At 37.7% G+C, this 17,104-nt stretch overlaps 1 protein-coding gene across 2 annotated transcripts in view; it reads right to left on the reverse strand.

The window, feature by feature from the left end:
* Positions 1 to 16,799, reverse strand: part of CD36 (CD36 molecule (CD36 blood group)) — a 31,547-nt gene extending 14,748 nt beyond the window's left edge. Inside the window, exons 1-4 of one of the 2 annotated variants that reach the window (XM_086745720.1) lie at positions 16,643 to 16,799; positions 12,479 to 12,697; positions 3,795 to 3,955; positions 980 to 1,124 (exon numbers count right to left, since the gene is read on the reverse strand). In XM_086745720.1, the coding sequence (XP_086601846.1) occupies positions 980 to 1,124; positions 3,795 to 3,955; positions 12,479 to 12,598 (426 nt within the window). In that variant the 5' untranslated portion in view covers positions 12,599 to 12,697; positions 16,643 to 16,799. Of the gene's footprint in view, positions 1 to 979; positions 1,125 to 3,794; positions 3,956 to 12,478; positions 12,698 to 12,854; positions 12,995 to 16,642 lie in introns of those variants that run through there. The other variant, XM_086745729.1, reaches the window with a different exon arrangement.
* Between the last annotated feature and the right edge of the window lie 305 nt (positions 16,800 to 17,104).

Genomic DNA, 17,104 nt, shown 5'->3' on the forward strand with positions numbered 1-17,104 from the left:
ATGTTGTACAGTCACTATCACTCTGTTCAAGGTGCAATTGGACAGCATTCTAGAAAAACTTGTCTAGGGTTCCTTTCTCAGAAAAGATTGGATCAGAGGATCTTTTGAGGTGTCTTCCAACATGGGCTCTTCTCTGATTGTGTGAATGATTCTGTGATTCTATATCGTGTTAGCACCAAGTATCTCTTCACTCTGCCCCTAGCACCCATCCTCCCACAGTGATGCTGAACTCTCAGAGTTAGTGCAAGACAATCAGGCAACACAATCAGGGCTGAATATAAATATGAAAACTGTAAACATCAGTCAAGGGCAAACATCCTCAGCCTGTGATAAAACAAAAACATCCGGACTGACAAGGCTCTAGCACTATTCTATGTGGGGACATCTGTGCTTTTCTTTGAAGGACTAAGGTCTCAGTAGGACAGGAGAGCGCAGGGGATACCGTTGCTGAGGGGCACCATGGGGAGCAAGCAGCTGGGGTAGCAAGGCCATGCATACACTGAGCATGAGATTTAAGACAACCTCCCCTGCAATGCAGGACTGGGGATATTATGGAAAGAGCATGGCAGATCTGTCTTGTACTGTTCATGCTGTGCCTCACACAGAAAAGGGATCCATCCACAAACTCTTGATTCATTCCCACACTAAAATTGACTAGGAGGATGCTTTTGATACATCCCATCCAAACAGATGACTTTCCTTCCATTGACAAGAACAAGTCAATTTTCATTTACCATTAAGATTATCCTGGAAATATAATGAAATCTTAATATATATATATATATATATGCAATATATCCTCTGAATTTCTTTAAAGACAGTAATAGAGCTATCCTCAGTGTAGTTGACGCTCATGTCATCTGAATTCATAGAGAGGAGATTGTGGCAGTTTCAGTATTAATAATGCTGACTTCTCCCCTACTTCCTCCAGTATCTCAACATTTGAATGTGAACATTATGTTCTTGTTTCTTTACTTACAACAACAGCAAGGTTGACGCACGTGATGGTATCATTTTCGGTCCCAACGGACATATCAGGTTCAAAACGAGCAACATTAGGCAACATGTAGGATATTGTGCCATCAGAGTTTTCCGTGATATTTTCTTTGGGTAAATATCGCACCCTTGAAATACAAAATAAAAACACAGAATATTTTTAATGTTTGATTTTCAAGATTACACATAACCACGCTCAACTTAAGTTCTTTGAAAAGTTGATTAATATTTTTACAGATTAATATTGAACATTTTATAGCCACTAAAAGGATTCTGAACTTTTCATGTGCATATATGTAAAAATTCAATTTTCTGTAAAATATTTTTCTTCTGAAAAGTGTTTCCTTTGTTCATAATGACATTTTTTTCTTGATACTAAAATGAAAACAAACATTTCTTTTTAATTTTTATTTCAATAATGAACCTTGTATTTTTTAATATTTTGTTTTAAAGTAATTCTATTTTGTCACATTTTTTCCTAAGCTTTCTCATGGTTACAAGTAATTAAAAGGGCATGACTCAGAATGGTTAATAAACACTCTTAAGTTTTGATTTGATATGTATGTGTTGCAACAAAACAGATTATAAGTTAAATCCATAATGAGAGTTACTTTGATAATATTTTATACGCATGTGGAGATTTATAAGCAGTCTTTGAGCTCCACTGAGATTCTCATAAGCCTCTCAAGCATGTCCTGTCAGCAGATCACTGAGGTACAAATCTCTGAGCTTCTGCACTTCTACCTTTGGTTCAGCTCTTCAGACCCCCATCCTCTTGCTGACCCCTCTGCAGGGCAGCATCCAACAAGCACCATATGACTTAGTCTATGCTGTGGGTCCACAAAGCCTGTCCCAGCTCCATCCCAGAAGGGATCTTCAGGGTACTCCATCAGATCTTACAGCTTGGGTGTGGGGGGGGGGGCAGAAAGTTCAGAGAGCATTTCCCCATGGTACAGATGTAGCCAGTGCAGGTGGGCCTTACTCCAAAAGCAGCTGGATCTTGGCTTCTCAAGATTAGTTTGTGTGTATGTCATTTTAATTAATAGCCTAATGTGTAGAACACCTAGATGGAAGTTGGGAGTTTTGGGGTTTTTTTCTAATTAATGTTACTTCTAACTGGAAATAAAAGACCTAAAACAAGGTTGCCTAACAGAAACGTGTTTTGTTTTCAAGGCCAGTTGTTCTACATTGTAATAAATAATTAAATATTTAAAGGAGGATGGAAAGAGGGAGACTCGGTGTCACAGCAATTCAGGCAGACCCAATATCCCAGGTGAGCATGACCACAGCAGTAAGAAGAGCTATAGCCATCATTTCTTACATCACCTCATCTAGGCTTCTGGTAGAGATTTGTCCCTGAGAAAACAGGTGCCATCACCACCACCAGAGTAAAACATTTCTGTTTGGTGGGAATTCACCTTCTGCAGTATTTCTTAACTGTTTAGTTTTCTGATTCCTGTGTACCCATTTAGAATCATAGAATCATAGAATCATAGAATGGTTAGAGTTGGAAGGGACCTTCAAAGGTCATCTAGTCCAACCCCCCTGCAAGGAGCAGGGACATCCCCAACTAGATCAAGTTGCTCAGAGCCTCATCCAGCCTGGCCTTGAACGTTTCCAGGAATGGGGCCTCCACCACCTTTCTGGGCAACCTGTTCCAGTGTTCTATAACTCGCATCGTAAAAATTTTTTTCCTAATTTCCAGTCTAAATCTACCCCCCAGTATTTTAAAACCATTACCCCTTGTCCTATTGCAACAGGCCCTACTAAACAGCCTTTCCCCATCTTTCTTGTAGGCCCCCTTGAGGTACTGGAAGACCGCTATCAGGTCTCCCCGGAGCCTCCTCTTCTCCAAGCTGAACAGCCCCAACTCTCTCAGCCTGTCCTCATAGGAGAGGTGCTCCAGCCCTTTTATCATCTTTGTGGCCCTCCTCTGGACCTTCTCCAACTGGTCCATGTCCTTCTTTGTGTCTTCCCTGGTACTCTATGAACCAAGAGTTCTCTGTTTCCAACGAGAAATAAATAATCTTTTAGGCATCAAAGCACCTCAGCTACAGATGCTGCAATTCAAACTATCTTGCAAATATAATATATATCCTCAGAGATATCAAGAAAGAAACATCCTATCATTTTAGGAAAGCAATTTCATAACAAGGGTGCCAGTGATAACTGGGTATTAGGCTTAATGACTCAGGAAGCATCAACTAGTCCTATGTCAACATCACATTTAAAATTAAGTAAATGATTAAAACCCTCCCTGAATGGGGATGGACTGCTGCATCTAGACCCTAGCTAGTGTTTTTAGAAAAAGGAATGCTTTTCAAAGGAAAAATTGAAAAAGGAAAAGTTATAGATTAAAAATAAGCTATAAAGGAGCAAAAAACCAAAACATCATTAAAATAAATATGAGTGACAGATGAGTAATAAGATAATCTCTTGGGTTTACGGCATCTGGTATATTTTCTTCTATGTAAAAAGTTGGCAAGAACTGAACAGCAACAAATGCAACGTGCCCCTGTGTTGTTGTGGCAAACACCTTGCTAATGAGCAATCATTTCTCACAAGAGTAAACAGCTTCGCACCCAATTAGCTATTTCGATATGTGTTTTCCCAATATGAGATCCAATACAGAAAGTGTTTGTGATTGCTGTGTATAGCTGCAGTTTAGGCATTTTTGTCACTATTTTGCCAAAATACAATGATGGAATTTCAGAAATAAATTTTAACTTAGCAGAACTTTCTCTGCTTTAACAAAACTTCTGATGTGACATGTCACATATTCAGGGGGCTTTGCTTACCTGTATGTGTAAGGTCCTCTTTGTTCAAGTTTTGGACGTGCTCCTTGCTCTAACACTTCTGAAGGATTTTGCACGTGGAAAACCCAAAATTGCCTGTAAACTGAACTTCCTGGCACAAGCCAATTTTCAAAAGCAATGGTACCATTTGCAATGACAGTTTCCTAAAAGGACAAAAATCAAAGCCAAAATTAACCACAAAAAAAAAAAAAAGCTGCATTTACTTTTCAGATGATTGTAGAACATTCCCAAACAAACAGAAAAAAAAAGCTATTTTGTCACCAAGATGAGGCATACAGCACATATTTCTGGCCAGCATTTGAAGGCAGCATGACATTCCTGCTCAGTGAGAGCAAAAGTGAGTCCCCCAAAATCAAATGATCACAAAGCTGATATAATTGCTGCTGTAGCCAGTAGCAAAACTTTCCTACTGCTGTGGTCAGGCATTGCCTTAGTTCCCAAATACTGACTATCTCTGATTTATTACTGATTATTCACTGATTATCTCTGAAAAGAAAATATTTGACTGACTGAATGATACCCAGCAGTTTTTAGAATCCATAACTACTTTTCACATATTTGCAAACAGCCTAGGGGAGGAAACGAGAGATTTCTGAGCATCACTCGGGTACTACGTAATTTCGCACCCAGTGAAAGTAAATGGTGTTCCTGCAAGATAGAATTTTTTTCGTCAGAAAATTCTTTTCGCCAAAACTGAGACTTTCTAAGAAATCTCTCTAGTTTTGATAACGTTTTGTTAGGAAGGTTTCCCAGGTACAGGGAAGGAGGGATAAATACGGATATAAGGACAAGACAGGATGTAAGGACATCAGGAACCACTCCAGAGTAACCAACAGCAGCTTTATGTCTGTGGCACTCAGCTATAATATGGTAATTGCCTATTCAGCCCTTGGGGAAAAGGATACAGGGAAAAGGAGAGCTTGAAGGTATGTGTTATGTTTCCTGTATTGTCAGCGGAGTGCCTGCTCTGCCTGGTCTACATTAGGCCTCTTTCTATGATTTTCACAAAGTCCTGGGATAATGCTTTTCCTGTTGGTGGTAAAAATTTAGAAAATATTTCTCAATAAGAAAAATCTAGGCTGACTATCTCCAACATATATAATATTTTTAAATTGAAGTTGTGCAATATTAATTAGTTAATTTGCACAGCTCACAGAGTCTCAGGCAGCAAAAGGCTGGGGTCCCTCCAGAAAGCAAGAAAAGACACTTTAAATTGCAAGTTGCAGGATTTTCTTTCTACCTTAATTTTCTGCCTCTGGAGTTTGCTTACCAAGTGTCATCAAAAAAAAAAAAAAAAAAAGGATACTACCAATTAAGAACCATTGCAGTTAGAAATTAGTACCATGCCTTGGAGAATTCGTGACGCAGGAGGGGCTTTGTCTGTGGAAAGCCCGTATGGTGGAGTTGCAAATGCCTTGCTGGTGCTGCAAAGCACTGGGCTTGCTGAATATCTGCTCTAATTTATGTGCATTTATGTGAGAGGGGAAGGAAACCTTGCCACAGCAAATTTGTTATTAGCTTGAGGTCTTGCACTCAGACACAACAGCTAAAATTCTCTTCGGCCTGGTTTTGCAAACCTCAGGAGGTCAAAGAATCTATCACAGCTGTGATCCAGCGTGGGGTAGATAATTTCGTTGGCAAAGAGAGAAAAGCTTACACAATTTGGAAATCACCGCTTCAGTTTCGACAGAATTGCTTCAAGGATCGGGGAGAAGCAGGCTGATATAAAGAAAGGCACAACTCAGTCTGCTCAGAGTCTGCCTGTGATCTGTACTCAGCAGGGTCCTGGGATGGGGGCAGCTGCCAGGATTTGACCTCCTGCATCTGTGTAACTGGGAGAGGGAAATAGTTACAGATTTCTGGCAGCTTTGTGGTCTCTTTTTGGTCAAGAGGACCAACTAATAGCTCTAGAAGTCAACAACACAGAGGCATAGAGGTGAATAGAGAAGGTTCAACCTTGTGACAATAGATTTTGAACTAGTGTTACCTACTTCTTAAAAGCTTTACGTTTTCCCCTCCATCCATTCCTCCCTCTTCTTATAACACTTCGCTAGTGGTTATAATAGCACAGGATGATATGTGCCACTGCAAAGATTGCTCAGAGTGCCTGAGCCACAGGACCTCTCCTCCCATCCTTGAGAGGCACAGAAATAGTCCCCAAGCTGCCTCTAGCTTTAGACATTTTGGACACTTTGAAAAACATTCATTCTGCAATGATCACATCTTATGACTTTGTGTTGACTTGGAAGAATATAAGGAACATGCTTCTTCACAGCTTTCTCCATGTAAATGATCTTATTTTTTCCAAAAGGTGGGTCTTTGCCTCTAATCCTGTCTCTGCTATTGCAGGGAAAGCTAAGAGTGTGCAGGACTTCATCCTAGCATTTTAGTACAACCAGGACAACTTTCCATGTAAACTGAGACTGCAGGCTATGTGATGAGCCTTTTCATGTACTTTCTGTACTTCTCCTTACTGCACTTTACTATACTATGTACTTTCTTATCAATCTAGAACAAATTTGCTGTCCACCTAAAGAGACGGGGTGACTCTCCTCTACTTATCATGCAAGAATAACTACTATGTCCATATTATACCCTTAGGAAATGCCAACAGAGAAAAATTACTTTGAGCATTGTACAAAGGGGTCTCTGGTACTGAACTACATGGGACAGTCAGGTCACAATGACTTACTGTGTGGATTTGCAGCCCACCATTTACTCTGTGCTAATGCCACTGTGGACACTCTTGGGGGATGCTTCAAGGGAACAACTGATCCGACTCAACAGTGCTACAGCCAAAGGGGCAAGTCAGCTCCCACAGCCCCCAGTACCTGATCCATATGCCTCTCCCTTCCATTGTGTCAGCTCTCAATCCTCAGGGAGCTGATTCTGCCTGTTGGACTGGAGGAAGATTATTTCTTTTTTTTTTCTTTTTTTTTTTTATGGGCTACCTTTCTACCAGTAAGACACTTGTTTTGGTGGTGTAAGTAGGGGGAAGGATTAGATAAGAACCAGAGTTAAAACAAGGGAAGCAGCAGGACAAAAGAGGGAGGAGGAGGAAGGTAGCAAGACCATTATTTTTTGTGGCATTCGGCCATTATTGTTATTAACATTTCTCCCACAAAGGAAGTGTGTATGATTCCCTGTCACATACTTCAAGAAGGCAAATGGTGGGTTAAAGTGGAAGAAAATCTAGAGTTCTGTGTTTATTCATATCTTCATTTAATAAAACTATTACCCTCACAGCAGCAAACCCTTGGGTTTTGTCTGTCTAATCACTGGTGAGGCTAGCCCTAAATATTACCTCTCTCTATATATTACCCCTCTCTATGGCTGATCACTTGTCTATTCCCCTAGTAACTCTGCCATGCTTTGTGAAATGATGAAAGGTAGGGTAATTTGGGAAACTACGAATTTGCAGTTGACAATATGTAACATTTCTCAACTCCCTAGTCAACCTACATCAGCTCTAATATCTTATGCAATCGTTAACTGTTGTAAGCAAAAGTAGCTATACCTATGTAATTGCTGCACAGCCAAGTTCATCTCATGATCTAACTCTGCAAGACTGAGCAAAATCAATGGGAACTTTAACCCCTTTTGTTTCTGACACAATTTTTACACCACTTGTGGTGGCTCAAGTGGCAATACATAAATTCAAGAAATGCTGAGCAGTCGCCTAAAGAAGCTTACTGTATTTTGTTTCTTTATGTTAAATTCAGCCATCATAATTTCTGATTAAGAAATACAAAATGTAAGACAAAGTTGCTGTTTCGAAAAAGAATCTAGCCAGATGGACAAAAGATGCCATTTTCTGGGAACTGAGAGATACTATGAATACTTTAGATGGTAACCAAATTATTACTAGCTTATCTCTACATGTTGTATGTGTTGGGCTGCATATATAAGCTGGAGTTAATTCCTTAACTTAGTAAGTTAAGTTAAGGAATCATAGAGTCATAGAATCTTAAGGTTGAAAGAGACCTCCAAGATCATCGAGTCCAACCGTCAACCTAACACCACCATGCCTACCAAACCATGTCCTGAAGTGCCACATCTATACTTTCTTTAAACACCTCCAGTGATGGTGACTCCACCACTTCCTTGGGCAGCCTGTTCCAGTGCCTGACCACTCTTTCAGTAAAGAAGTGTTTCCTAATACGAATAATCTTCCATTTTGCAGCTGAAAGTACAACCAACCACTTATTGCTTTTAAAGTTATGATTATTAGCCTGATTATTAGCCTTTCTATTCAAGCTTTGTTGTGTCAAAAATTCTGGTTTTTTCAGTTCTCGATCATAAAAAATTATGGAAGCCAATCAAGTTTATCATTTATAAGACTGGAATACATATGATTAGATCACTTATGTCCTGCTGAGAGACAGCGGTTGCTTTAGCTTCATTAGTTTAGATAAAGAAGTGGCATATGAATGTTACAAATATAGTTTTAAATTAGAAGTGTTTCCTATACCTCCAGTAGCTAAGGACATATAATCTGGCCAATCATAGATAACAGATATGGAGAGAGACAGATGGCTAAACATAATAATAGTTAAAATTAATAGCTTTATTTCTAAAAATAGCAGAGACTAACCCTGAGGACTCTACAGAAAGAGTGCAGCACTGAGGTATTGTGGCAATACACCATTCTGTATTATCAATTCATCAGGAATTCAATATATTAAGTAACATTATGTGGCTTGTGTTAACCTCCTGAGCTCATGCGCTCAGCTAGAAAGCAAAAGCTCTTAGAGAAGTGGTGATATAGACTTTTTCTGGCAAATTAAGCAGCTAGCGTTTGGCTTGAGTGGTTAGATCTAGCTGAAAAAGAAAAGCTGATCAGCTGAAAAGAAAAAAGTTTTATCATAACTGAAATGATGGGAACTTTGCCTAAATAAATAATATCGTTTTAAGGGAGGGAAAAGCAAAAAGCAGAACTAAGCCATGCCAAAATATCTCCTTTCAACAATATCAGATGCAAGCTTTCTGATTTGTTGCTTTGAATTCACCTTTGCTTTTGATTTTTTTTTTGTTAAACATGATAATATATAATAATAATAATACTAGACATGATAATGTGCAAGGGAAATGTGTGAAGTCAGTTGAAAAGGTACATTTGATAGCCTCAAACAAAATATCTTTTTTGTAAAGAACTCTGAAATTTTCATGTCTCACTCTTAACAAGGACAGTTTTCTAAACCCCAAAGGCCTTCATGGAAAGGCAAGTCTCCCCTCTGGACAGATTCAGTGTTGGGGAAATGAGTTTTTGCCCTTTGGTACTGAAATCAAAGACACCTTTTAAGGGCGAAGTCTCCTTTCCCTGAATAGTATCAGAGCTGAAATAGCTTAGTACTAATCTTGTTCAGTGGATCCCTGCCAAGATGCTACTGGTGAGCTCTTCAAGTGACAGTGTCTTTAAAGAGCCTCTAAAAAGATTCAGAAAATATATGTAATGTTGAAATTCTTTAACTTGCTGGAGGCAGGAGTAGAAATAGCTTATCCCAAAAAGATCTGAGACAGAGGTAGAGCAGTCTGGGGTTAGAGAAGATAGCAATGTGTTTTGTGTTGAAGCACAGATGTATATTAATAAACTGGAACATATGAAGAGGTGACATCTTGGTGTTACATGTTAATAGACTTTGCTTGAGTTGTCCACCCGTGGACTGTTCGTGAGTGGGAAACAGCACCTGCCTGCTAGGAGATAAAAGTCTATACTCTGAGAGTCTCTGTGAAATTTCTAAGGGCACCTGAGATTGTCTATACACTTGCAGACGCTTTTTCTTTGCCAAAACAACAGCATGCAGCCTTCCAGCAAAATATGTCCTGCAGTGTTTACTCAGGCTAATCTCTCAATGACTGCAATAAAGAAGACATGAGGCTGGTAAAGCTTGGTAAACTGCAAAGACGTGTGCTTAACGGAAGCATGATCAGGCTTCTGCTGCTAGCAGAATAAGAATGGTAAGAATCATAGAATCATAGAATAGTTTGGGTTGGAAGGGACATTTAAAGGCTATCTAGTCCAATCCCCCTGCAAGAAGTAGGGACATCTCCAACCAGATCAGGTTGCTCAGAGCCCGCCAAACCTGACCTTGAATGTTTCCAGGGATGGAGCATCTACCACCTCTCTGGGCAACCTGTTCCAGTGTTTCACCAGCCTCATCGTAAAAAATGTCTTCCTTATGTTCAGTCTGAATCTGCTTCCTTCTATTTTAAAACTATTAACCCTTGTCCTATCAAAACAGGCCTTGCTGAAGAGTTTAATGCTCTTAATGATTACAGGTCATATCTGAGAGAATATCACACTCACTAGATTTTTTCCTGTCCTAGAGTCTCGATTCTTGAGAAATTCTAAATAAAATAGTCATTGAAACCAGGGAGAAACTCTTTAGCAGGGCCTGTTGTCCCTACTCCTTGCAGGGGGGTTGGACTAGATGACCTTTAAAAGTTCCTTCCAACCCAAAGTGTTCTATGATTCTATGATTCTATGACTCTATGATTCTATGATCTGTTTCTACCAAACCTTTCCTTAAAAAATGACACTTCCAACAGTGAAAGATTTCAGAAAAAAAAAGTATTTTCCATATGGTTCGCTCAGCAGACCTGTTTCCTTTGCAGTCAGCTCTATATTTATCTTAAATATAACTGCAGTGAATAACAAATATTATTTTCTCTTACTAGCCCTTTCATCAACACAGGTAAATCAGAATTAGTTAGATTCAAAACCCTTTTGAGCATCTGCTGAACTGATGACATATTTCAGCTGTTGCACCTTGGCGTATCTTTTTTGAAAATGAATTGCCTTGGAGTCTCATGGTCTCACTAAATACTCAGCATGATAAATAGCAAAAAAAAATAATCTAGTATGACTTGTGCTTGTGAAGAAATGTATCCATTTACTTAAATAAATAAAGCCTCTACAAATTTAGTTTATGTTATAAATGAATACTGGTACAAAATTTCCTTTATATATATATCAAACAAGCTGACTTGAAATAGGTTCAAGCATCTGAAACATGATCACAATGTAGAAAATTATAAAGAGGTTGAGGAAAAAAATTACTCCGTTTAAAACTTTACCACTAAGAACTCATGGAGGTATAATTTCATATGTAGACATTTGCAAACCATGCTGTATAACTAGTTCATTATTATAAGTAAACAGATGAACACATAACTCGGCTAACGTGTAATTTGCTTTGAAAACACTTAATGGTATAAGACAACACTCTGGACTAACTCAAAGTAAATATTTAATGTAAGGAGATATAGATTTTTAAAACTATGTTCTTTCTAAAGAACCTGCCATTTCCTCAATATGTCAATCAATTAAAATTATTTGCAAATATAAAGAGTATGATCTTTTTGTAAAATGTTCCAAGATGAGTGACAAATTATCTAGTGATAATTATTTTTTTATTCTCTATAAATTTGAAAATTTAATGAAAAATACAGTAAGAATTGGAAAATTCCTCTATAGTTCGGTTTTCACTGAGTTTGCTGTTAAAATCAAAATGTTATGTAGAAGTCATTTTTTTCTCAATTTTTTTTTAAAGTAATGGCAGAATCTAAGCAGGGCCTCAACAGACAGTTTAATATTTCCTGACAGCTCGTATATCCACCTCCTCAATTGACTTCAATAGCTGTTGAGTTAAGGGCAGTCTTGTAGAAGGGCTTTTGAATAAGCATCTCCAAGATATCCAATGTTTTCAACACCACAGCAGATCATGAGAAGGACTAACCATCAGCCAAAGACCTTAAGGTTTCTGGGAAACAGCACCTGCCTGTTAGGAGATAAAAGCCTATACCCTGAGAGTCTCTGTCAAATCTCTAAGGCCACCTGTAGGAGAGCCCACCTTGGCTGCAGCGGCCCCAGGGAGACTCCTTGTCTCCATGGTGGACTGTCCAGGACTTCCATGGTCTTTCACTCCAAATTATTCCACAATTTAGATCCTCAGTTATACACTCTTTTCACCAAGGATTTAATAAATTAACTTTCCATTTTTCTTTAAAGACGAAACTAGATTTTAAAGAAATAAAATAATTAAAATAATTTAAAAAAACAGAAAAAAATTGTGTCTGCCAGGTCTGTAACACTCTACTTCAATAATTTCACACTCCAATCAAGGAGATGTATATGATCAGATCCTGTAGACTTGTGGAGCACATTGGCTTGGATCATATAGTCACAGAATATGTAAGTGTAGAATTAGATTCTGCATCAGAAATTTGGTTAGATTATTTGTGGTACATAAATATACGTGCATGATGTGAGTACCAAAACAAGAAAAAAAATCCAGAAAAATAAGTGGACTATCATGGGGAAAAAATAAAGAAACTAGAAAGAAACATAATTTAAATAAAAATTTTAAAATGCTTACTTCTAAATTACATTACTGAAAATACACCTTGAAAACAACCTTTGACTTCTCATATCATGTACAAAAAAAAAGTAAGCAAGTAAACACGACAATGTAATTAATATATTTTAAAAAATATTGCTGCAGCACCTATTCCCTATAAAGTTTTGATTGTATATATTACAAAAACTGTTTAATAAAGGAGGAAAAAAAGAAAAAAGCAGAAACAGAACACAAGATTTAGAAATAATGACTATTCAATAAACTCAAACCATATGGATTGGAAACAAAAAGAAAAAAAAAATGTACCTTTTTTATTGCTTTGCCTATAAGGTTATCTCCAACTGGTATCAGAACTCCTCCGAAGATAGCCAGCACAGCACCGATGACAGCCCCAGTGAGGAGCCCACAGTTTCTGTTACAGCCCATTCCTCTCCTTTATCAGCGTGCAGACAATGTAAAATATCCTTGCTGTAAGGCTTGATGTTTTTTTCTCACTTCTTGGTCCCAACAGACTCACTGATCTTCCTGAGAGAAGCTGCCAATATAAGGAGAGAGTGAACAAAAGTTACATTCCAAAGCTCAAAGTACAAAGTGCATGAGGTGAAGCAGATAGGAAGATATGATGTCAAAACTAGCTAGACAGTGGCAGCCAGCATCAAAAAAAAAAAAAAGTTGGACATACTTTTGGCAAGCTAGTCGCTTGTTACAGATAATTGTCTTTTTTTAAATTCCAATTCCTAAAAGACCAATAAGTTCTTTCATTATTATTATTTTTTAAGCTCTGTTGCATTAGGTCAAACTGACATCATTATTATTCAGCTGACACTCTTCCTCAGACAAACACCTTCTTTCAAATCTCCCTGTGCCAAAGGAGGAAGCTACAGCCCTCTGCTTTTATCACAGCCTGCCATGCTCACGGCTCCCACTTCAGGCAAAACGAGGAATTTGCACCACTGGTGTGAGCTACTCAGACTGTTTCCTCACCAGGCTGGTAAGGAAGTCCTCAAGGTCCATCAGCACCTTGCTGGAATGGCAGCCTCTAATGGGAGGCACCTACAAGAAACCTGTCTTTCCAGATCTCTGTCAGTCCACAGTCTGCTACTGAAGGGATAAAACTTTCTTTCAGCAACTTTGCAACAAAAGCATGACTGGATTTTGCTTTTAGCATGACCTAGTTTCATCAATTCTAATTGCCTCACAGAAAGCCAGACTTCTTAAAGTGAGTGTAGATTTTGATCTTTGAAGGATGCAACACCTTATATTTCAAGATCATTCCATCTCAGAAAAGAAACGCTGCAATTACTCATTGGAAAACATCAGTTGCTGGTAATATGTGCTAACACATCTTAAGCTCTGGCCCCGAGTGAAAGGTGTTGTAAAGAAAATCAGAACGGTACTAGTGCTGAGAGACATGGTAAAACACAAGCTCCTAGTCATATTTGCTATTTGTTACTCTTTACGAATAACCGACACAAAGAGCTGCCTAATTCTCAATTTATTCTTGCTCAGGAGTTAATGGCATCCACAGAATTTTCAAGTTTGTTATTTGCTTTAGAACTCCAGCTAACAGAAAAACTGCTGTTTTCTACTTTAGATGTCATTGTCCATATCCTTTTTATTCTTACCAATTTCTGTTTGTTAACATGTTGTGATCACCTCTAAATCAATTCCAAAGCAGTTATTATTTGCGGAGTTAATTACACTTCCAAGGCCAAACACAGAGAGCAAAGGAAAATGAAAAGACAGAGTGGATGAGCAACTTGACCTGAATTCCCAGTTCAGTCATTAAGATTAAAGGGCTAAAAAATCTTCATGGATTTCTAAATAGTAAAGCAGGTGTAGGAACAGCATGTGTTTTACTTTTGTAAATGCCGTTATGAGGTCCTTTTATTAAAAAAAAAAAAGGATACATACACTGACATGTAAGGTACCATGGTCAGCAGGCTAATGGGTGTGTCCTCCCGTGTCCTCCCAAACTCACAGTTATGTCATGTGAGCTCAGACTGCGCCTTCTGCCTGCATTGGAAACCCACCTTTTGCCTGCTCTTGCACTAGCAGCAGTTTATGGCTCCCGTACCATTAACAATGACTATTTCTGTCCATTTGAGCTCAGTTAGTATTTTAACTCTTTTTTTTTCTTGTATACTTGCAAGCAGAATAACCAAGACTACTTGCAATCTCAGAAAAATACCCTTCCTGTAAAAGTCAGTCAGTCCGTCCACCTTCCACCAGGTCATACCTTGTGGTTCTCACATCAAAACTTTACCCTTCAGTTGTTTTACATGCACATACAAGGCATCAGTAAAGAAACCAGGCTGAGAAGAATCTCTTTACAGCTGTAAACCTGACTTTTCTGCTGGAGGAGGTACACTTTATTTGAATCACAGGTTTACTGAGCTGCTTTCGTGTCTACCAGTTCTGATACTCTGTGCCTTTGCACAGAACAGCAATAGAAACTCATCAAAGGGTAACCAGAAAAAAAAAAATCAAAACCCCAATTTTCCCAAACTTTTCATGCAACTTGTTGCACTTCTCACAAAGATAACTGAAAGATGACTTGACTGAATTACAAAAACACCAAGTTTGTAAAGGCTTTTTGAATAGTGGATGAATGCATAATGTGGCTACCAGCAATCTTCAAAGCAAACTCAAATTAGACATTCACTAGACCTGAAGAACTTTTAAGTGAAAGTCACTAGGACCAATGCTCATATTATTATAGATATGCTCAAATCAGGATCTTTAGTCTGGCGAAAGTAGAACAGTAATATGGCTGTGCACCTCACTGGATAAGTGGTGTGGAGATTTAAAGATCTAATTACTGTTACACATTGCAGTAAATCTAAGGAGAAGCATAAATTCTCAATGAAATCAAATTCTGAAAAGTACATATTTCAAGTTGTTTTTTTCCCAATGCTACATATTTTAGCAGTTTTTTGTTTAAAGTGTGGAAATTTTAAATTTTAAAATGGAAATTGTCTCTTCCGTAAATGTTTAAAGAGGGCTTTTAGACATTGTCAGACTTTTTTTCTTGGTGTACATACTGAAGATTTTCCAATTCAACAGAAATACACCTTCCAGCGAAATACATTTCCATCTAAGCTTCTGCAAGCTGTTCCAATGGATTTTTTTTTTTTATTAGCCTTCCTAGGTATGTCATAAGCAGTAGCAATAAACAGCTGGAAAGCAGCTAATAACTTATCTATTCCAAACTTTCACAAACTGTGTAAAATATTCACCCTTTTCCCACCAAACACAATGCAATAGCAGTCTAGACATATCTCAATTTATGCAATTCAAATTATCCATTACACAATTGCAATGAAGAGCATAACACTCAATTTCACATAGAAGTCACAAAGCTGTTCCCATCTATCACAACTGAACGTAAAACATGAAAATTAAAGTAGAAAGTATTCATATTTAAGTGAAAATTATTTACCTTAACCAGAATAGAAAGTACCAGAACAAAATTAGATATAGTCTATGAGACTATAGTATCATTGAAACTTAGACTTGACTATAGGATTAATACAATATTCACCCCATTCTAGAGTGCTGGGTATGTGCTTTTAAATATTGCTTTAAATGTCCTTAATACAATATTGGCAATGGAAATAGTCCATTCAAATCCCTGAAAAGACAATTTATTAGCAACTAATAGGAGGAAAGATGCAAAAAGTTATTAAATTTTTTCTTCCCTACTTAACTTATACTTCTGTACACGTCAGTTTAAAGCAAGCACCTATAAAAATCAAAGAATATTATTTGTATTTTCCTAATGATTTCTCCAGCTGTAATAGTCATTTTTAAACATTGCTTGACATGGCACTACTTCAGTTCTGACAGAGAATCAGACTTACTACCCCAAATGAGAGCAACTACATGGGGAAGAAGCAGTGTGTACAGTGAAAATTAAAATGGGTTTTAAAAACTCCTATTAAGAGTTTCAACCCAAAACCATCATTTTTCCTTAAACATGATTGCAGATTTTCCAAGGTCAGATGGTGGGATTAAAAAGTTTGAAATTATTGAGATACATTTGCAGGGAAGAGGTTATTTCCAGTTTTGGTTGTCTTTTTTTTTTTTTTTAATCTTTAATATACTTTGAAATTATAGTTTTGAGCTTTGTATCTGCAATAGTAAATGCTACAAAAGTCACCTTATAAAGATGCATTTCTTATAAATTTACGACTCCAAAACTGTAGTTTCAAGAATATTACATATCAAAAGACAAAATGCAGTTGGGAGAGCCAGCAGTACTGAACATAAAATACCATTGCTAACATAGTAACAAAGGAGTTCACCAATACTTGTAAAATGTCACTGTTTCTTGCAAAAAGCCTTGCAAAATCCTATCCTTTTATTTTATATTACAAATAAACATTTTCAAGAGCTATCCACCAATGGATTTTAAAAGTACTTCTGAGGAAAACGCTCCAATTTTAAACGTTTTATCATATGACTCACCTTGAATAAGGACAACAGACTTTTCAGCTGAACGTACAAGTAATTAACACGACTTGTATCACGTTACAAGAAGACAAGCAGCTAAATCTCCCCACCAAGCACATTGCCTCTAAACTCCGAGGGAGTGTTTATATATTCCAAGGGACGTCAGTTCCCTCTTTATCATTTTGCCAGAAGAAAAAGTTAAGTTGTATTGGTGCTTGCGGGGGGGGGGTTATTTTTACAGTCTGACTAAAAGCCACTACCTACATCTCGTGGTAATATACTTAGCAGCTGCAATCTTCTGTCAAATTTTGATCCAAGTGAGTCAAAGGTCAAGGAGACAAAAGGGTAACTTACTTATTTGGTTCCTCATCACTTCTTCTCTATTTGCTTTAAAACTGCTTATATTAGGAGTTATTAGGAGAAGCCTGACAGCTTCTTTAAGACACGGAATATTTTCAAATATTCTTTGCTATATAG

The sequence above is a fragment of the Chlamydotis macqueenii genome, chromosome 1 (genome assembly GCF_036417535.1).
Source record: "Chlamydotis macqueenii isolate bChlMac1 chromosome 1, bChlMac1.mat, whole genome shotgun sequence".
NCBI lineage: Eukaryota > Metazoa > Chordata > Aves > Otidiformes > Otididae > Chlamydotis > Chlamydotis macqueenii.